This window comes from Rhamphochromis sp. 'chilingali' (genome assembly GCF_963969265.1).
Source record: "Rhamphochromis sp. 'chilingali' genome assembly, chromosome: 5".
Taxonomy (NCBI): domain Eukaryota; kingdom Metazoa; phylum Chordata; class Actinopteri; order Cichliformes; family Cichlidae; genus Rhamphochromis; species Rhamphochromis sp. 'chilingali'.
The window spans coordinates 35,573,204-35,595,031 of NC_137932.1; the positions used below are offsets into that span (position 1 = coordinate 35,573,204).

Here is a 21,828-nt window from a genome sequence, read left to right on the forward strand (position 1 = left end):
GTTGTTGTTTTTTTAAATAAATGGATTCAATGTTGTGTTTGGGTGATTTAATGATGTTTTCTATATCTAAATAAAATAGGAGAATCAAAACCAAATTCATCTTTCAAAAAGAAATCTTAAGGGAAAGTCGAAAAGGACTGATATCCTGTTTTGCAAATAAAGAGCAATATGTCAAGATGACTTGCCTGTGTACACCAAGCTACACATACAGTTGTGGGCAGATGTTTACATTCACCCATGACGGGCATAAATGTCATGGAAATTTGGGGCTTTAAATTATATCTTTAAACTGTTCTTTTTTCAGGTTGGAATGAATGGAATTATTTTGGATCTTCTGTAATCCACACAGGGTCGAAATCATACATATAGCATGGATACATACATAAATATATGTATGCATACATGACAAGCTCAACGCCTAATAACTTCTAGTTAGTGATCATGATTGTCTAAAATTAGCTGATGCTCTTGTTAGCATTAAAAGGATTTAACTGACCACATTAGTTGGACTAACCAATACTCAGATTAACAGCAAAGTCCAAGGAACTCAACGAAGATCTAGGAATTTGATTTGTCAGTTGCTAATTTGGCTCATGGGCTGACCAAGTGACCCAGCAGCCTGGGTTTGGGTCTGACCTGAGGCCCTTGCTATGTGTATTACATTACTCTTTGCCCCTGCTTTATTGTCCACTCTACTGCAAAAATCCCTCTCAACAATGTGAAGAGTAGATTGGCACAAGTTCGGAAGCTTGGTTGCTGGAGCCATTCCGAAACAACTGAAGATTCCAAGATCTTCTGTTCAAACAACTGCACATAAGTACAAGTTATTCTGATGTGTTACCGTGTTGCCAAGGTATGGAAGAATACCCCAACTGTTAGATGAGAGGAAATTAGTTAGGATGTTCAGGAATAAGGCAGAAACCTCCAAGGCTCAAGTCTGCTATGAACTAAAAACTGCAGGAACAGGTGGGGCACTGATCAGTGAGACACCGCTAGTAAACCTTTTGCATGTATGGGGGTTCTCAGCCAGAGCTGCATGGACTCCACACTGGGATGAGGAGAGGCCTGTTGTTGCTGTGTGTCACTGATTTTTCTGCTGCATTCTGTCTTTTAGAAAATAAATCCAGTTTTCCAACCAGTCTCTGTCTGTCATCACAATGCAGTCTTCCATCTGAAATCTTCTACACAGAGGAGGGATATGGTAAATGAACTGGTTCATCTACTCTACCTAAGCACGTTTTTAATGCTTTTTCTACACAAGTGTTTGGAGAGCAACCTGTGGTTAGGTATCATGCCCAAGGATATGCAGACTGGAGCAGCCAGGAATTGAACCACTGACCATTTGATTAGTAGCTGACCTGCTCTACTTCCTGAACTGCAGCCAACTCATGTATAAGTATTGGACAAAGGATGTTGAAGATGGAAGGAAGAAACGAGGAACTTCCGAGAAGATTCATGGATTTAATGCAGGAGGATCAGAGCGACAGAAGATGATATTAGGGATAGGATGAGATGGAGGCATATGATGTACTGGTTTAACCTCTTAATGAAGCAGCCAAAAGAAAAAGAAGAAACGAAATCCACAGTGAGTCTGGCTTGACAAAATCAGAGATTTTGAGGGTGTTTTATTTGAACCTACTCTCGCAAACTAATTTTCGCTAAGTAGCAGGAACTCACATGACAAGCTGCCATCACAACAACAAAGCTGAAATTTTCTGTACGTGCTGACGGGGGGGGATGACGTGAACTCGTAAAATGTGTACTTACGTGATTACGTAGCAGTGGTTACGCGCAGAAGCTGGGTGTGAAGATGGCGGACGAGGAGGCCGAACAGGATCGTAGTCCTGCCATTGGTATCAGTGAAACGACCGAGGAACTTAAAAAACGTTTGCAAGAATTGCAAGAAATCTTGAGTAGAGAAAGCATCGACTCTCCAGAAGAATCATCTTCGAAGTATTGTCAAGAGTTTTGTGGGGTGAGCTGCTTTTCTTTACGCTTAAGCAAACAAGCTAATCAGCTAGCATTGATAACAACGCTACACACATACTGATATTCCTGAGAAAGCCCTGCTTTCAAAACTGAGTAGTTCTTGGAAGCACTCGCTAGTTGTTGTTGTTTTATCTATGTCCAGAATAGAAGCGTGTCTAGTAGTCACAAGTTGGTGAATACACACAGGCTCGTAAACTTCAGCTTAAATGTTGAGCATCTGAAGCAGACGTTAGCTTAAAGCTGTGTCTGCATGAGGTAATTACCTTTGGCAATGTTGGTGTTAAGAGTCGTTCAGGTAAAATGACCTATACCAGCAATAATAAAATGACTTGTTTTATTTACGGTGGCTTCCATTGCATTGATACACTTAGCGCGTCTGGCGGATATGGGTGCCTAGCATCAGTTCTTTACCCTTGTATGTTTGGCTACATGCTCGTGCACGTGAGCGTAATTTGGTCGCCTGTCTCTCGGTAACAGCCCTAAGGCCAGCAAATTTCCGTTCGGCTGGATTTTAGGAGCAGCTGCAGCACATTTGGTACGATTGCACCTGGTAAAAGAAAGGAGTTGTCAGTTAATCCCGCGATAGATTTCTCCTGTGTACGTGCAGAACGGAACGCCCGCCTGCAGAAGGGCGCACGTCGTTTTCTGTCTCAGTTGCACGCTGAAGACAATGCAGCATAAATTACCAGCAGTCTCCCTTGGAGCCTGACCAGTGGCCGTTTGTGAGCTTGTGCACCGGGTGGAGTCTACAGAGGTGTGCTTGTCGTTTTGAGAGCGTGAGAGAGCGGGGATGGGGACTCTACGCGGAGTATCCTCGGGCTCATTGTGGTGGTGGTCTTCAGTGTGTTCGCCTTGTCCTGAGTACAGTGGTTACGTCAGGAAGTGCCTGTGAAGTCAGGCTGCTGATGGTGATGAATAGAAATGCTTTTGCAGATATTTGATGAACCTAATCAGTTTTATCACGTGTCAGCTAACCAGTGACAGAATCAAAAACTGAGAGAAAAGTAAGGACACTAAAATTCAGTTGGTCAAGGGGTTCACTCTAGTGCTGCCCCTGGCTGGAACAATGAGTTTTATGTTCAAACTAAGTGAAAGTGGAAAATATATCCTATCTGTGACTTTAGCAGTAAGCGGCACTACTTTGTTTGGGTAGCTGCTTTTAAAAGTCCCTCCCCGAGCCTTTCCCCCACTGTCACCAGAGTTCATAGGTCATATGATTGCTGGGGTTTTTGCTGTTGTACTATTGTAGGGTCTGCCTTACAATATATAGCTCAATGGGGCAACTGTTGTTGTGATTTGGCGATGTATAAATACAATTTAATTAACATAAAACTCATTGTGGGTAGTAGAAAAGTGGTCCCCTAAACTTTTTAGTGTTAGTAAGTCTATTAGCTACAACCAACTACATGATGTCATGTGGACTTTAGGCACATAAACTTGTGTCATAACGCGACCTCGGGAGGGAAACAGTGTTGTAGAAAGAACACTCTTCACTAATGGGAATAGTTCCAAAGCTTTCTTTTTTTATGTATGAGAGTAGGGCTGCCACAAACGATTATTTTGATAGTCGACTAGTCACCGATTATTTTTGCGATTAGTCGACTAATCAGATCATCATCCATTGGACGTAAAACGTACAGCATATTGCACCAGCAGCATCTGCTCATATATAACTATCATTAGCTTACAGCTTTAAGTGTTTAAGGTATGTGCTAACTAAAAATAAAGACAAGATGATAGTTTATTAAATTTTAATGAATTTTACAGATTGTTTCGGTGAAGTTTAATAAACTCCTTGCTATCTAAAATATAACAGGACACCGGAGTAAATTCTCGAGCATCTCACACTTCTGATAATCAGCTGTCTGCTTGACGTTTATTCAGCTGTGTAAAAACTAACTTTAATCTCAGCCAAACCGATTTACTCAGGAACAAATAAAATACAAAAAAAGCCAAACAATAACATGTTTAAGTTATCTAAGTGACTTATGTATGTTTAACCTGAGTAGCGAAAGACAGCGGTGGGTTTGAAAACGATTTGCCGGGAGTCCGGTGTTCTCACGGGCTCTAGTGAGCCTAGCTAGCTATCGAGCTAGTGGGTAACAGACGTCTCCGAAAACGTCGGCGCGCTTTTGAAAATATGTGGCGTCTTGATAAACTGAGCAAATATTTGAGGTTTACACAGCTACGTTTATTTTGTGACCCAGAAAAGAATAATAAGAGTAATTTTAAAACTAACTAGCTGCCGCCGTTGTTGGAAATTGAGCTGGGCTGCGCTATGAATTCTGGGACACAGCTTCTTCTTCTTCTTCTTCTTCTTCAGGGTTTAACGGCAGCTGGCATCCATGCAGTGCTGCCCTCTTCTGTTTCAGTCCGTTATTACACTCTTAAATCCTACTACTCATTCCTGCGTCTTTTGTGATCTTACAAAGCTTCAAACGACGCGTCGACTATTAAATCAGTCGTCAACGATTTTGATAGTCGACGTAATCGTGACTAGTCGACTAATCGTGGCAGCCCTATATGAGAGATACATACTTCTGAATGACATGGAGCAGGTGCATCTAGTACGCGTGGAGTGGGCACAAAACGGTGACATACAGACATGTAAAAGGTCCTTAACAGGAATGACTCAGGCCAAACTTATGGTCCCACATATGTCTGCAGACGGAGAGCAGTGTGCTCGTCTGCAGTGTCTCTGTGCCACCTCTGTATGTGACACAAACAAAACAAGAATGTACGACATCGAGCCGATTGTGTACCAACTGCTATACCTATCTTAAAAAAAACAGCCTTAGCATCCACTAACCACACCAGGTTAGGAAAATCCCAAGTGATAGTTAATTGTGCTGCTTTTCGTTTGAGGCTAAAACAAAGAGATTGAGGTTTCTATAAGCAGTATATTGTGTAGGATATATGGCTGCAGCAGTTCATTGAGTAATTGGATTATAAAAAAGTTCTCAATACAATTTTTTTGCTTTGCTTTGATGCTTTGTTTAAAGCACAGCTCTGCAGCGTGCCATTGTCACCATGGAAACCCACATTTACAACTAAAAACATACCTGCAGTATAAACTGGGAAAAAAAACTAGAGGGAATCCCAGAGCAAAGTCTGACGTGAAGAAAAGCAATCTTTGTAGCTGCTCCATCCACTGCCAATTGTTTTATACTGAAAAAAATCTGCTGTAAGACTCCAGAAGTTGATAAATACAACAAAATAAAACCGGTACCGGTACCCAAAAAAATATGATTTATTCATAACACATAGGAAAAGACCCAGGGAAACAGAGTTAACGATAAAAACAAATAAAAAAAATGTATATTAAAAACCCAGAAAGCCATAAATTTCACACCCAAGCCTGAACTCTCGCGGCACGGTACTAAACGACTCACGGACCGGTACCGGGGTTGGGGACCGCTGTACTAGATCATATTATTTGAAAGTTCTGTTAAATATTTCAGATTAAAACTGAAATAATGCATTTTGTTAATTAGATTGCATTCATATTTAAAATATGACAAACATCTTTTTCATAAGCCACTTGTAAAACTGTGAGCCTTTGACCTGAGGGTTGTTATTTTGGACAATGAATTATTATTGACATCTACACCATCATAATGCCTGTTTTCAGCAGCACAAAATGTTGATCAGAGAAAAGGGTAAATTACCTCCAAAAACTGTTATTTTCAACCAGATCGTGCTTAAAATTGCACTGGTGTACTAACTCAAATCAACTTCTACATTTTTTTTTTTCTACTGTGAATACAAAAAAATCAGAATGAATTGAACCCATTTTTTAACCTTCAGTTGCAAGCAGAGGTTTTTCACAAATGATGATACTGTCACAGTATGTCTCTTTCTGTGGTCAACACTAGACCTTTAATAGACCTAAATAGTGTCTATAAAAACTACTGGTCAAGAACAACCACAGCTTGTTTATTTAACAAAGCTTTGTCAGCTAGTCAGTAATGAGTTGTTGCTGCTGTGAAGGTCCCTACAGCAAAGATACCCCCTTTGAACACAAGGCAGACCAAGTTTTTCTCGGTAGCTATCTGTGAATCACCTTGTTGGTGCTGTCAAACTTTGCTATATAAAATTCAGACGCTTTCTGGCCTGAAAGCAGAGCTGCACAGGGAAAGCGCTGCAGACTGAGGTGACAGAAAGGCTGTAGGCCGATGTGGATGAGATGAAAAGTTTGAACTTTTCTACTTTTACATTCATTTAATAAAATGCTTTTCTTATTTTATTGTAGCTAGCTGTGAGATCATGATCTAAATCATTTGTAAAACTAGTAAAACCTCTAAATGTGTATTCTAGGGCTGTTCGATATAACAATATATATTGGATGACGATATAAAAACGTCTATCGTTTCATTTTACGGTATCGTTTGTTTCGTGGTGTTGCAAAATAAACTGTTTACGGCAATATTTTTTCATTATTTTGATGGTCACTGTAGTGGTTATATTAATTTCTTCTTTCTCTCTTTCTCTTATATTTAATATAACCAAACTACAGACAGACAAGCGCCTGTTTTTATGTGTTGTCATTAGCAACAACGACGGTGAAAGCGTGTCCGCTTGTTTATGTTCCAGATAAACCTTTCACAATAAAGCTCAAGATCCTGTTCAGACTTTTCAAAATAAACTGAATCACGTGAAAGAGCAGATTATTTACGGATGAGAAGTAAAAAAGAGCCGCCAGGTGCTAAAAAATAAACCTTAGACTCAAACGTTAGAACAGGCTTTTCCCCGCAGCACGCCGTGTAATAAATACTCACAAAGAAAACAGCGGCCGTTACAACTTATGTCTAAAAATGTATCGTTTCATGCATCGGTTAAAAGACTCGACTCCAGGTACATGACGCCCAGCTGCAAACACTTCACGCAAGTCGAGCTCCCCAAGATTCACAGAATTTACAGAAAATGTTACATTTTTGTGATTTATATCGTTATCGGACGATAAATGTCTCATATCGGGATATGAGATTTTGGTCATATCGCACAGCCCTAGTGTATTCTGTTAAATGAGTACACTAAAATTGGATTTCGCGGAAGCAGTTGATTACAATAACAAGTGCTGCTGGTCGCTCAGTGGTTTGCACTGTTGCCTGCTGGTATCAGGTGTTGTACATGAGGATGGAAGCCTGTCATCATGTCAGAAATCTTTTTGTTTTGTTTAACTCTCGTTTCAAGGTTCCTCTATCACATTGTCTGTGACAGGCAGGCTTTTGGGCCATTATCCTGAAGCCTGCCTGTCTTCCCTGCAGGAAAATGAGACGGGAAGATGAGGAATACTTTATTTAAACACCTGTTGTAATATTATTGTCTCTAGAAAAAGCTGCATTTCCTGCGAAAATGCAGTGTGAATGCAGTGTAGTGGAATCTGCTGAAAACAGCTGAAAAGAGGTGTAGAAGCAGAAGTGCTTGCTGAAGATGGCTGTATGTGAAAGGGTACACTGAAGAGTGTCAAGAAAGCAGAGTGCATGCAAGCGGGAAAGATGTGTGGCAACTATCACAGGTAGGGTTCGAACCTTTACCGCCGCGTCTCATGGCAGCTGCTCAACCCACTGAGCCAAACCAGTTCTGGTCCTATGATGAGAGAAAAAATGTGCACTGTGGAGTAGAAGCTGAAATTTGCTGAAAGGAGGTGAAGAAACTGAAATTTGTGCAGAATAGAGTTAAAGAGGCTGAGATTTGTGCTGAAAAGAGGTTAAGAAGCAGAACTTTGCGCTGAAAACAGGTGAATCAGCAGAATTTGTGCTGAAAAGTAGTGGAAAAACTTAAAATTCTACTGGAAATAGGGCTGAACGATATATCGCATTTGCGATAATATCGCGACATGATCAAGTGCAATTTTCTAACCGCAAAGGCTGCGATTATACTCTGGACATGTCCAAATTCATGGGCTGCATCCTCCTGAGGCCGCATTTGTAGACCGATTACGTCACAGTGACGCGCCGAAGGCTGTCCAAATTACTACCATATCCCAGAATTCATAGCGCGGCCCAGCCAAACTCCAGTTTCCAACAATGGCGGCCGCTACTAAGTTTTAAAATTACTCATACTAATCTTTCTGGGTCACAAAATAAACTTTTAAAATATTTTCAGGCGAGAAAGTAGTTGTGTAAACATCAAATATCTGCTCGGTTTATCAAGATATCCCATATTTGCAAAAGTGCTTCGACGTTTTCAGAGGCGTCTGCTACCCACCAGCTCGACAGCTAGCCGGGAGCTCGAGGGTTACTGATGCGGCCGAGAACGGCACAACTCCCGGCACATCATTTTCAGATCACCGCGGAGTTTCGCTGCTCGGGTTAAACGTAATATATAAGTCACTTAGACAACCTAAAAATGTTATTGTTGGGCTTTTTTCAGTGTTTTGTTTGTTTGTGAGTAAATCGGTTTGGCTGAGATTAAAGTTATTAGATTAGATAAAATAAAACTTTATTAATCCCCCGGGTGGGTTCCTCCTTGGTTTTCACACAGCTGACTAAACGTCAAACAGAAAACTTATTAAACAGAAGTATGAGACAGTCGAGAATTTACGCCAGTGTCTGGTTATATTTTAGATAGCAAGAAGCAGACGGCCGAGTTTATTAAACTCCACCGAGACAGCGGTGACGCTAATCAGAACTAGCCTTCTGATTCAGAAGGCTAGACCGTCCAATTTCACGCCTTTAAATTTTAAAGGCGTGTGTGTGTGTGTTTATACAATTGCTATTATGTTTGCACTTTATGTGTAATGTTACTGACTGCAGAGATCAGTAAGATGTGTGTATTTTTTATTTATTAGTTTTATTTATTTAATATTATTTTTTAATTGAATGACTGTCTAGTAGTTCACAGATGTCGAAAAACTGAGTGTGGTAAAGCCACTGATTTTGTTTATGTATATTTCTGCAATCTGCACATTGTACTGACTTTCATTTTAATGTTTACACCAGGGTTCCTTGTCAGCACTTTATGCTCAGATGTTTGTAAGCTAAAAATAAACTATTGTGTATGTTCAAATATACTGTTGTGATTGAAGAAGTTAAATAAAAATGTCAGTCATCAATTCATGCATCACCTCATGTCATCATAACAGAGGTCTGTCTTCCAGGAAAGAACAGTTTAAAATTAATGTAATATAGTATTGGCCATACTATATGATGTATTGCTTGTCTTTGTTTAATAATACAGAAGACAAAGACCTTAAAAAATAATCGCATATCGCATCGCAATCGCAATATTGGGGCAAAAAATCGCAATTAGATTATTTTCCATAATCGTTCAGTCCTAACTGGAAATAGGTGAAAAAGCTGAAATTTGTGTTGAAAAGAGTTAAAACAGTTGAACTGTTAACTGAAAAAATTTTTTTGTCATAAGCGGGATTCGAACCCGGGCCTCCTGCTCTGAGAACGGCTGCTCATCTCACTGAGCTAAAACATGGCTCAGCCTGGCAAGCAAAGCTGGTGATCACACTGATAATGTGGTCCCATTCAGCAAAATGGGCCAAAAAATGGCATAAAAAGCTTAATAGCTCAAAAAGTATAAAAGTTATGAGCACCAAAAGATATAGCAGGCATTAGCAGAAGGAGCAGAACGGTTTAAAGTTTGAATGGTGAAAATCGGATGAAAACTGAGGGAGTAGTTAACCAACCAAGGTCTGAGCAACTAGAATAAGGTGGAAGAATAAAGAGAAACAGGATCACTATAGTGTGAATGCCTCACACAATTAGAATTAAACTGTAGTGAATGGACTGCCTGTTTTCAAACTGCTGGTAGGTTTTGTTTTTTTTGGTTGTTGTTGTTTTTTTTTGTTTTTTTTTCCATTGTTGCTAAGTGAGTGACTTTGGTTCCCCTTGCAGACATTGTTGGAGTACGCAGGTCGGTGGAGGGTGGAGGAGGAGCCTTTGCCTCTGGTGAAAGTGTACACGGAGGCCCTGGTGAATTATGCCCGTGCCTCTCCATACCTCTCTCTGCAGTGTGAAAATGTTTCTCTTGTAGTTGAGAGACTCTCACTGTAAGTATAACTGCACATACACACTTTACATTCATGGAACATTTGTTGGATACTGTCCTGTAACAACGTTGAGTTACACATTTTCCTGTAAAATCAGTCCATCAGAGGTCAGTTTGCTGTTTCTATGGTTCGGTCTACAGGAGTTTCCTCGAGCTTTTACTCTCACTGAAGGATATTCCACATGCCGCATGGAACGAGTTGAAGTCATGTGTTCAGGTAAAGAAGATTTCAGCTTTCCAAATAAAGTATTCAGAATGTCGGCTCTAAGCTGGACTTCATAAGCATGCTTTTGCTACTCACATTCAGACCTCATGGAGTTTTCCTGTTGTGTACAGTTTGCTCACAGCAATCTTAAACAGAATGGAATCACTCAGCTGTCCCCGTTGTCTGCTTTGGGCAAGTATGACGGTGTTTGGTCCAACAGGACGCTGCAAGGCCTTCTGTCCAATGAAAACCTTCCCACAGAACAAGGTGAGTGCAGGCCTCTTTTTCACATTGTGTTATTTGGAAAGATCCTGTGCTTTTAATTAAATACTAGTAAAAATAACAATAATGTGCTTTGTGCAGCACCTTTGAAAACATAGTGTGCTTTATAGAACTGAAATAATGGTCAGAGTGATTAACACTGCAGGTTAAATTAAAAAAGTAACAAAATGTCAGAAGGAATAACAAAATATTTCCTGTTAAATATGTTTGGAGCAGTGATTGAACAGTAAAAATTGAAGTTCACAACCTCAGTTCTTATTTTTCAATTCAAATTAGAGAGTAGATAAAACTTTATTAATCCCTCAGGTGGGTTCCTCTGGAGAATTCAGTAATTTGAGTAACTTCAAATCATCAGATCCAAGCCCAGCGAGGGGCAGCCATTTATTGCAACAACTTAAGCACAGCAGAGATCAGACTTAAGTTAGTGACTGGTGCTTCACCAACTCCAAACAATAAGCTTCACCAAAAAGAAAATTGAAGTAGGATCTTAAAAGAACAGGTGAATACTCTACCTCCCGTCCTGTGCTCTAAATCTCTCCATACATAAGGTGCATGCTGACGGAAGTGCTGTTTGGAATTTGTTGTCAACTTCTTGTGCATTAGTCGAGCCTGGAAGTAAGACTACTTCTTCTGCGTCATTGCGACAGGAAGCTCCAAATTTTGACAGTATTGCTCAGATGAAAGTGTGTAGTCTGTTTTGCTTAATATGAGAGGTAAAGGACATTTCCTGGTTACAAATGACTTTAAGATTCCTCACTGTCGCTGGAGGCCCAATTAATCACAATAAGGGATCTGGTTGGTCCCTATGTTGCACGTCTTCAAGTACAATAAGTGAAAAGGGTTTAAAGTAGATTTTATGCAGCCTCGGCATTAGCAATACTGTGTTTAAGATTTTACTGGAAAGAAAATTGTTGAGCACTTCCATTTAAAAAAAATAAAAATAAAATTTAGATACTTAACATGAATTTTAAAAAAATGCATATTGAATGTTTCAGTTGAGGAATTCCTAGCACAGGAGGGAATCGTACTGTTGGGGATGAGGGTGAAGCAGCTGATGAAGGAGAAGAAGCTAGAGAAGGCTGCACTGCTGGCAAAGACCTGCTGCCAGTCCTCAGCCTTCCAAGTGAACGGATCCTTCAAGCAGCTGTATCTTGTGTGCCTCTGTGGTACTGCAGAGCAGAATCAGCTTATGGAGGAGGTGAGTTTCATTGGGTTATTTAATTATGCATAAAGTGCTGTGGTCACACTTAGTAGCGGGTTAAGTTTTATATGTTTTCATAGACTTTCAACCTGAGGGTTTCATCTGTCATCTGCTGTTTATCCTACACAGGCCAGCAGTTGTGTTGTTGGACTTCGTGTTTGTGTGTTAGGAATCGGGGGTTTGTTTGAAAAAGCAGGTTTAGTGGGAAAACTGAGATTTTATGTGTAAGGTAAGGGGAAAGTTGTACAGAGAGCACTAACTTAAGCTGGTTGGTTCCCTGCAGCTCAAGCACACTTGGGTTATGCATCAGAACATCTATAACACATCAAGTCAGAAAAATAAAGTGCAGGTTTTGGAGTAATCTAGTCACAGTAAGCCCAGTTGAGATGATTTGGCATGGCCTTAAACAGACAGTTCATGCTCAAAACCCCTTCAGTGACCGAAAATGAAAGCAATTCTGCAAAGAACAGTGGAACAAAATTCCTCAACAATGATTTGAAAGAGTAATTGGCAGTTCCTGCAAATGCTGGAGGTTTATTAGGTTTATGGGGCATAAATAAAAGTGCATTATGTATTTAGGCAGGTTATCTTTGTCTGATACTAAAGTGTAACAAATATGCCAAAAAAAAAGGGCAAATAATGTTTTTACAACATTGTATTAAAATTGTGATAATGTGAAAGGTTTCCTGTGTGTGACTATCTAGTATGAGCCTTTCAAGTTTGAGTATTTTCAAACACATTTTCAAGCTACAGTCACTGAATGCTGTCGAGCAACATTTTGAAATGTCTCTAGTTTAGCTCTTAGCTCCCTTGGTATTAAAAAGGTAACTTAGCACATCATGATGTCACTTTGCTGCTAGCCTTATTTGTGCCCTTAATCTATTGGTGCTGTTGTCTTCTTATGTTTTCTTGTAATAGGTAGGCAACATTTAAAAGTTTCTGAGACCTTTGATATTGGAGGGTTGCAAAATTACTGAACGATTGGTTTAATCACTTGGGTGATTCAATATGTGGTTATGTTGTTTCTATCTGTAAAGCTTTCAAAGGAGGACTGCCGTGATGCATTAGAGATGATTTGCAACCTAGAGTCTGAGGGAGACGATAATGCAGCTTTCAGTTTATGCTCGGCCTTCCTGACCCGGCAGCTTCTCCAAGGAGACACATACTGTGCTTGGTAAGAAGAAAAGTTCTCTGATTTGATGCTGACCACTATTTTATTTAATTTTTTAGAAAAATAAGTAAAGTTATAGAATCAGCATACTTTTTTCCCTTCTCTTTTCCTCCATATTGTTGGGTACTATTAAGACAGCGGTCCCCAACCCCCGGGCCTCGGACCGGTACCAAGCCGCGAGAGTTGACGCTCAGGTGTGAAATGTATGGTTTTCAGGGTTTTTATCGGTTTTCAGCGTTATTTTGTTATCGTTTTTATCGTTAACTCACTTTTCCTGGGTCTTTTCACGTGTGTTATGAATAAGTCTTCTTTTTTCGGTACCGGTACTAGTTTTATTTTGTTGTATTTATCCGCGACACGCGACAAGGCCGGTCCGTGAAAATATTGTCGAGCATAAACCGGTCCGTGGCGCAAAAAAGGTTGGAGACCGCTGTATTAGGAGGTTGGTGATGTAATCAGTATTGAGCAAGTTGTCTTTCTTCTAACCAGGGAACTCACACTGTTTTGGAGCAAGCTGCTGAAGCGATTGGAACCATCAGAGCAGGCCTTTCTTGACAGATGTCGCCAGATGTCTTTATTGTCAATTACTGTGTACCACATCCTGTTCCTCATCAAGGTCATTCAGTCAGAGGTTAGTGGAAAGTCATCTGCTTCAGTATATTCAAACATTTGGACCCAAATGATTGACTGCAACTGTTATCTTTTGCCTTTGAGCTATCCACACCATATTGCCAAAAGTGTTCACTCACCCATTTAAATTGAGTTCAGGAGTTCAGATCACGTTTGTAGAATGAAGCACTTAGGCATGCAGACTGCATCTACAAACATTTGTGAAAGAACGGGTGGTTCTCACAAGCTCAGTGAATTCCAGCTTGGTATCGTGATAGGATGTCTCATATGCAATCCAATGTAAGGCCAGTCGTGAAATGTCATTGCTACTAAATATTCCACTGTCAGCTGTTACTGTAACAAAGTAGAAGTGATTGGAAACAACAGCAACTCTGCCATGAAGCGGTAGGCCACATAAAATCACAGTCAGCATATAGGTTGCCAACTTTCTGCAGAGTCAGTCAGAACAGAACTCCAAACTTAATGTGACCTTCAGATCAGTTTGAAAGAACAGTATGTAGAGAGCTTCATTGAATGGGTTTCCACGGCCGAGCAGCTGCAGTTCTTCTGATTAATTGCTCCTTCCATAATTCCTCTTCTAGCCCACTGCTATCTGGAAATATTGAATATTTAGGTATTAATGTCTCTCCTAAGCTTGCAGATTTAACTAAATTAAACTACATCCCACTAGATGGAAATCTCTACCCATATCTTTCATGGGAAGGGTCGCTTCAATAAAAATGATAGTCTTGCCAAGAATCAATTTTGTTTTTAATGATCCCGAGTAAACCATCACCAGACTGGTTTAGGTCTCTAAATTCCTTTGGAAAGGTAAGCCCCCACATATTATCTTAAAAATGCTACAAAGGAGGACTAGATCTGCCTAACTTTCAACACTGTATCTTAGCCAACAGGTTATTGTAGTAACTTAATAACCAAATAACGTCTTTTTAATGAAATGGGTCTTCTTTATTAATATAGCCAGAGCAGTTCAGAATAAGTTGAAACATGCTTAAAATAATTTAGCTTTTTTGTGTGTGTGTGTGTGTGTTTGTCCCCTTCACAGATTGACCGTGTTGGCCTGCCAGTGTGCATCGAAATGTGCATCAGGGCTCTACGGATGGAATCAGGTGATGGGAACAGTAAAGCCACTGTGTGTAAAACAATTTCCTGTTTGCTTCCATCTGACTTGGAAGTGAAGCGAGCCTGTCAGCTGACAGAGTTCCTCCTAGAACCCACTGTTGAGTCTTACTATGCTGTGGAGACTCTTTATAATGAACCTGATCAAAAACTAGAGGAGGAGGATTTGCTGGTTCCCAACTCGCTGCGATGTGAACTCTTGCTAGTGTTAAAAACCCAGTGGTCCTTTGACCCAGAATTTTGGGATTGGAAAGCGCTAAAGCGTCATTGCTTGGCACTAATGGGCGAAGAAGCTTCCATAGTGTCGTCGATTGATTTGCTGAATGATACAGAGAGCCCTGAAGAAGAGGACGTCATGAGCCTAAGGGGGTTTAATAATGTTCCAGACCACTTAGTTACTGGCACCTACGAACTCAAAGATGTTACAGACAAGAAACAGAAAAACAGAGAAATGAAGAAACTGAGAGAAAAAGGTTTTATATCTGCCAGGTTCAGAAACTGGCAGGCCTACATGCAGTACTGTGTGCTGTGCGACAAAGAGTTTCTCGGCCATAGGATTGTACGACACGCACAGACTCATCTAAGCAAGGGAATGTACACCTGCCCAATATGTGCTCAGACATTTACCTCAAAAGACACATTAATTCCCCATGTAACATCACATGTGAAACAATCGTGCAAGGAAAGGCTGACTGCACTGAAAACAAGCAAAAAACTGGCTAATCCCAAAACAGCTGCCCCTGTTATTGCAGCCTTTGAATCCAAAACGCAGCACAATCTTTCTGTAAATGGTGACCCCTCAGGGTGTAACCGGGGGTTGGCTTACAAGGGTCAGACCAGTGGGCCTAGGCTTAATGTGGACTGTAGTGAGGACAACATGTGCCCTGTTGGAAAATGCAGGAGGAGCTTCAAATTTTTCAAAAATCTTATTGCACATGTCAAAGCTCATGGGGATAATGAGGAAGCAAAGACGTTCCTTGAGATGCAGAGCAAAAAGGTTGTTTGCCAGTACTGCCGTCGCCACTTCATTAGTGTCACTCATCTTAATGATCACTTGCAGGTCCACTGTGGTGTAAAACCTTACATCTGCATACAGTTGAACTGCAAGGCAAGTTTCTTGTCCAACACTGAGCTCCTAATACATAGGAAAACACATTCTGTGTTTAAAGCTAAATGCATGTTTCCAAACTGTGGAAAAATTTTCAATGCAGCCTTCAAACTGTATGACCACGAGGCACAGCATTATAAAACTTTTACCTGTAAAGTTGTGGACTGTGGAAAAGTATTCCATTCACAACAGCAGCTGGATTTACACCAGGACAGGCATGTGACTCAAGAAGAGGAAAACCAGTCCTCTGAACAAACCCTACAAAATGGGCAACCCAGCCCTTCACTCGCTGAGCAAATGCAACAGGAGAACTGGAGCACTGAAACGGAGAGTGTTGATCAAGATCGTGGACGGCTGCCGGTACCCACTGAGACTTTGCTGACATCTTCAGAAGAACCTGTGGACACATTAAAACAATATACAAGCGAACATGAAGACAAAGCTTTTTCAAGCAGTCATACACACAATTTAAGCAATTCTGTGATTCAGTCTGTCTGTTCCAGCTTGTCTGAAACTCAAAGATATAGAGATAATTTGTCTGATTATCAAAGAGCGCCCCAACAGAATCAGTCTGTACCTTCATTTGAAGCCAGTTTAAATAATGTCTTACATAGCCAACCGCAGATGTTCTCTAATATTCAGAATACTGATTCAGTTAATTACAACTCTAACTTAAATTTGCCAGTAAAGCAAGAGCCACCGTCTACTAGCAACTGCTTAACAGTACAGCTGCCTCACAACTCTGTAGAGCCTGCAGTTTTGCAGCCACTCCCTCCAACAGTAAGTCCTCAGCAGCGAGCTGGGAACAGAGCGGACAACTCTCTAGAACAGAGAGAGCGATTTCATTGCGCATTAGAAACCTGTCCGAGGCATTACAGCTCCTACAGGAGTGTCACCAAGCACATGAAAGCGGTTCACCCAGATTTCTATGAGCAATGGAAAGTTGCTCGAACTAACATCAAAACAACCTATGCTCCAGCACAGAGCAAATCGTCTGTGGAGCATCTCAGTTCAGTCTCGCAGCTTCAGAACCAGCAAAACGGTAGAGTAACAATTCATGGAGTTCAGAGACAGAACGTTATCCAATCACCTTATACCAACATGGGTAACAGTTTAAACTATTCTGACCTGCACTCGCTTTCTTCACCAGGCCTCACCCATAATGGTTCGCTGCTAATGGCAAATGTTTTGAATCCCATTGTTCTCTCTCAGTTAGGGAGCAATAGAAATCCCACAATTGAACACGCTCAAGCTTCAGGCAGTCACAGTTGGCATACAGTTGCTGGAAGTGAACAGGTTCAAAACTGTGGTTCTTCTCAAGTCTATCCACCTAGCCTGCAAGCGAACCTGCAAATGACTCCTAATAGTTCTGTTGTGTCGCTTGGTGTCCCATCCTGTTCTGTGATGGGATCAGTTACGGAGAGACCAGCAGAGTCCTTGCAGTCACCACAGAACAGTAGGCCCCAGCCAGTTCGTCCCTCGTACGTGAATGGTGCAAAGGAAGTGTTGGAACAAACTGATGCCTGTCCATCATATTCATCACAGATTCAAAGCAGTTTAGCCCCTGGTGCCAAGATACCTGAACAAACGCAAACTGTGCAAAATCATCTACAGATGAATTTTCCTTCTGCAAACAACGAAATCCAGAAGAGTAGTACGGTCCTTCCTATAGATGGCCCTATTGTCGCCGAAGATGAGGTGCGACGCAGAAAAAACAAAAGGATTAAATGGCCAGCGATTATTAAGGATGGGAAATTTGTTTGTCGGAGGTGTTTTAGACAGTTTGATAGTCCTAAATCCCTCGGAGGCCACTTGTCCAAACGAACAACTTGCAAACCCTACAATGATTCAGAACTGAATGCAGATTTGCCAAGATCATTCCTTGATCTTAATTCAGAGCAAACAGTTGGCACCCCTCAACTTTCTTATAACCCTGCTGCTGTGTACCAGGAGAAGCAGCATCAATCTTCAGCAGCTACAAAAGATTACCCCACACGTAATTATCCACCAAATAACTTGCAGACATATGGCAGCAATGAGGCAAATGATGATATTCTTAAACAAATTATGACTGAATCCAACATGTCTGATCTCTTTGTGCACACACCTGCCCCACAGACAATGTTCCAAAACCCCTGTGTTCCCCTAGGAGCTGGTGAGCGTTTGACAGGTAGCTCAGTAATACAGCACACAGAAAATGTTCAGGTGAAGCAAGAATGCTCATACAGTTCAGCCCATTATCCTCAGCCAAGTATGGATATATTTTCTGGAACAGAATTCCCAGACCCTCTGTTTTCACAAATCCTCACAAAAAACCCTTCTGCGGCTGTCCCCAGATCTGCCCCTAAAAACGAGACTGCTGGGGAGATCCACAATGAAGGATATCAGTCTGACAATATCCACACACCAGATCCAGATTTAAACTCAGTGACACACACACTGATACCTGAAAATCAGCTTAGTCCAGCAGCAATAAGTAGCAGTCAGATTGAGGTGCAGAGAAAAGCTTTTGACCAAGGCATTAAAAAGAGACTGCGTGAGCAGATTTTGGCTGGCGACTTGCAGCGTCGGAACAGCACGTGTAACTCCTCCAACGCTGATGCTAAAGCCATATCGCTCGATCCAGCAGGTACCTCTTCCAATAATTCTGGATATAATCCATTGTCTAATGATGCAAAGACAGATTTTATTAGTCAAGGACAATTTTTTGAAGAAAATTCTGTAGTTATGCCACAGACCTCTGATGAAATTAAACTATTGCTGAACACACAAAGTTTTACTTGTTTCAGAGATACTGTTATACCACAACAGGAGGTACCAAGTCCCAGAGTCATTGTGGCAAATGATCCAGAGCCTGAACCATACCAACTGTCAGCCAGCCAACAGCAGTACATGACCGAAATTCAGAGTGCATTTGAAAGGCTCAACTTGGTCAGAGAAGTTGCTGATCAAATGTCAAATGTTTCTGTGCAGCAAGCTGCAAACAACCAGACCAAATGTGCAAAAGTCAAATCGCGTAAGTCAATTTCATCAGCCTTGATTAAGCCATTTGCTTGTGAGAAGGAGGACTGCACCTTTAGTTCCATTTCCAGTGAAGCACTGTGGAAACACCTCTCAAAAACCCACAGCTACAAAATTGAGATGGTGAATGTGGTTAAAAAACGATATGGCCTATATGCTCCTTTTAAATGTCAGAAATGTAGTAAGGCATTCACTCGAAACTCAAACCTCAGAGCTCACTACCACTCAGCTCACAAATTATCAGCTAAAGAAATTGCGGATTTAGATTTGAAGCGCAGGCTGGCCAAAGATGCTGCGTCCGCTGCTATTCAAAACCAACCTGTGGGTATAAACTCTGCTCCAGAGGCTCGGTACCACACGACAGTGGAGAACGGGACACATATGTGTCCGCTCAAAGATGCCACACAACGGGATTACCCATCACAGGTTCTGGGGCCCTGCACTAACACAGTCATAACGAATAACAAGTTTCAGCAAGACATTCGCTCCACAGTGATCTGTCCTTTGCAAGCAGCTCACACGCATAACCAACCAGTGACTCCTTCGAGACAGGCACAGACTTCAACTACATCCTTCCCGTCAGTAAAAGCAGCAGAACAATGGTTACATGAACAGCAAAGAAACTTGCCTTTTCAGCATCCAGTGGTTGGCGACTCCTTACCTACAGTGTCACCTTTGCTCACCCAGGCTCTCTTGGGCACGGCTCAGGCTAAGGAGCCACAGTCCTCCAACAAGCATTCAGCTTTCAATAGGCACTCAATAGTTCAGCCAAGTACAGATGTTACAAAGAAGACTAAAGAGAGGAAGCCCAAGTTAGGTGATGCAATGAGTCCATACAGACCATATTGCTGTGTTCATCAAGGCTGCGTGGCAGCTTTTACTATCCAGCACAATCTGATCCTCCACTACAGGGCTGTTCACCAGTCTGCCCTGTCGGCACTGGAGGTAAACAAAGAGCAAGACCAGTCTGAGGCTGCGAATGAACTGGACCACGAGGATGAGCCAGAGGCAGAGTTCCCTCAGGTTTCTGAGTTCAGATGCCAAGTCAAAGACTGCTCCCGTGTTTTCCAACAAGTACCCAACCTCTTTCAGCATTATGTCCAGCTCCACGAATTTAGTCTAGATAAAGTCGGCAGTCTGTTGTCCAGCGTCAGGCTCGGCAAGTTTGCTTGTGGCCATCAAGGATGTAAGGAATCCTTCACTGCTTTCAGGAGTTACGTAGCTCACATCAAAGGTGAGCACAAAGATATAAAGCTGGCCAAACCAGAACATTTAAATGGTTCTTTCAAGTGTGAAATTGAAGGCTGTGACCGTTCATATGCCACAAAGTCAAATCTGATCAGACATATGATGAAAAAGCATCAGGATCTGCACCAGTCTAAATTAAAGAGTCAACAAATAAAAGATGGCACAAAACAGACTTCAAAGACACTGCATTATCAAATTACTAAGACAAGTAATGGGAAAGAAAACATTGAAACGAATAAAAAGTTTTTGAGAGCAAGTGACACAAAGAGGGCTAGCAAGTCAAAGAACAATCACTGGGTTAAATATGGAAAACCCTCACTGAAATCTAAACTGGAGGCGTCCGCTTTGTGCACGAAGAAATTACCTCTGCAGTACCCCTGTATGATCAAAGGCTGCGAGTCTGTAATGAAGTCAGAGCGGAGTATAATGAAGCATTACATTGGCCACGGACTTTCAGAAAAGTACCTGGAACAGCACAGAAGTCACTTTATCTTCTGCAAAAAGTTTCCGCGGCAGAAGTGTCGCTCAATCAGGAGTGACGACTCCAAATCTGACAACACCTCAGACATGTCAGACGTCGAGACGGCTGCAGACGCCAGCCTGGAGGGTAGAGAGTATGGATGCTCAAAGCCGATCCTACGCAGAAGGGCTGCAGCAGGGATCCCTGTAGCATTGTTTGACAGCAAATTATCAAATGATGGCATCTCTGATGGTTCTGTGATACTCAAACGCAAGCGAGGGCGTCCACGAAAATACATTGAAAAAATTGTGAAAGGCAAGAAGATTCCACATCCAACCAAGGCGGACGTGGTTTGCAGCCGTTCCAATGAAGCTGTCTCCTCATGTCCCGCTGTAATGCAGGAGGAGAGGACTGAGCAGAGCGTGCCGCTGGCTTCTTTTAAACCAATGGGATTTGAAATGTCCTTCTTAAAATTCCTAGAACAGTCAAATAAATCTGAGCACCCGTTGATGAGGAATGTCTCGGAGGCAGTAAAGTGCAGGCATCCGTTCAGCCTGAGCACCAAAGGCAACTGTGTCAGGTTCAGCAACCGTCAGAATCTGAAATCACTGAGCAAGGTGAAAATATACCTGGACACGGCCTTTTCATCGTCTGTCTCTGACCTGATGTTAAAACAGCTGCAGGACATGCGCCCTGCTGTGTTGTTAGAAAAATATAATTAACACTTTTTTCCTTTTTTTTTTTTTTTCTTTTGGAAGCAGAATCTCAGGATTTGAATGAGTAAAATCTGCTGCACACTGGTGGCCCTACATGTAAAATGTTTTTTATACAGCCATCTATAAACACTTGTTACCTGTACATGGTTGTCTATTGTTTTTTAACTAGAAAAATGTAAAGCATGTTTTTAAATACAAAAAAGAACATTCGGGTTTAGTAGATATAGGACATCAGGTTAGGGTGTCTTGATTATCCCTGTGGAACTTGGAGATTGGTGGACTGAAATTGACTGTGTAGTTTGTGGTTGAAGGTGTTTGTGCTGTGTATAGTTTGAAATTACCCACTGCAGCCAGCAGCCTGATTTTTTTTTTTTTTTTTTTTTTGTAACGTATGTGTGTTGGGGGTGCAAAGAATTGATGCCTTTCATGATGTAATGTCTGGAGCTCCTGCATGCACACTGATGATGATAATGATTTTGTGGAAAGGTTTTTTGAATGACAAACAGATGTTCTCATATTAAATATTCACCAGTGTTTTGTAAGTGTGTGTGTGTGTGGTTGGTTTTTTTGTTTTTTCCTGCATTCACATATCTTGCATAATGCAATTATTTGAGTAGGAACAAATATTTAATCAAGCAGTTTATGGGTTTAACTTTAAAAAAAAAAGTGGAGTT

The 21,828-nt window shown here is 41.3% G+C and overlaps 1 protein-coding gene across 1 annotated transcript; it reads left to right on the plus strand.

Annotated features, from left to right (window-relative positions):
- Positions 1 to 1,784: 1,784 nt before the first annotated feature.
- Positions 1,785 to 21,696, plus strand: znf292b (zinc finger protein 292b). The gene is made up of 8 exons (XM_080882449.1): positions 1,785 to 1,975; positions 9,840 to 9,994; positions 10,135 to 10,210; positions 10,330 to 10,465; positions 11,476 to 11,678; positions 12,719 to 12,855; positions 13,342 to 13,483; positions 14,528 to 21,696. The coding sequence occupies exons 1-8, from the start codon at positions 1,811 to 1,813 to the stop codon at positions 21,158 to 21,160; spliced, it is 7,647 nt and encodes a 2,548-aa protein (XP_080738575.1). The 5' UTR covers positions 1,785 to 1,810; the 3' UTR covers positions 21,161 to 21,696.
- Positions 21,697 to 21,828: the final 132 nt, after the last annotated feature.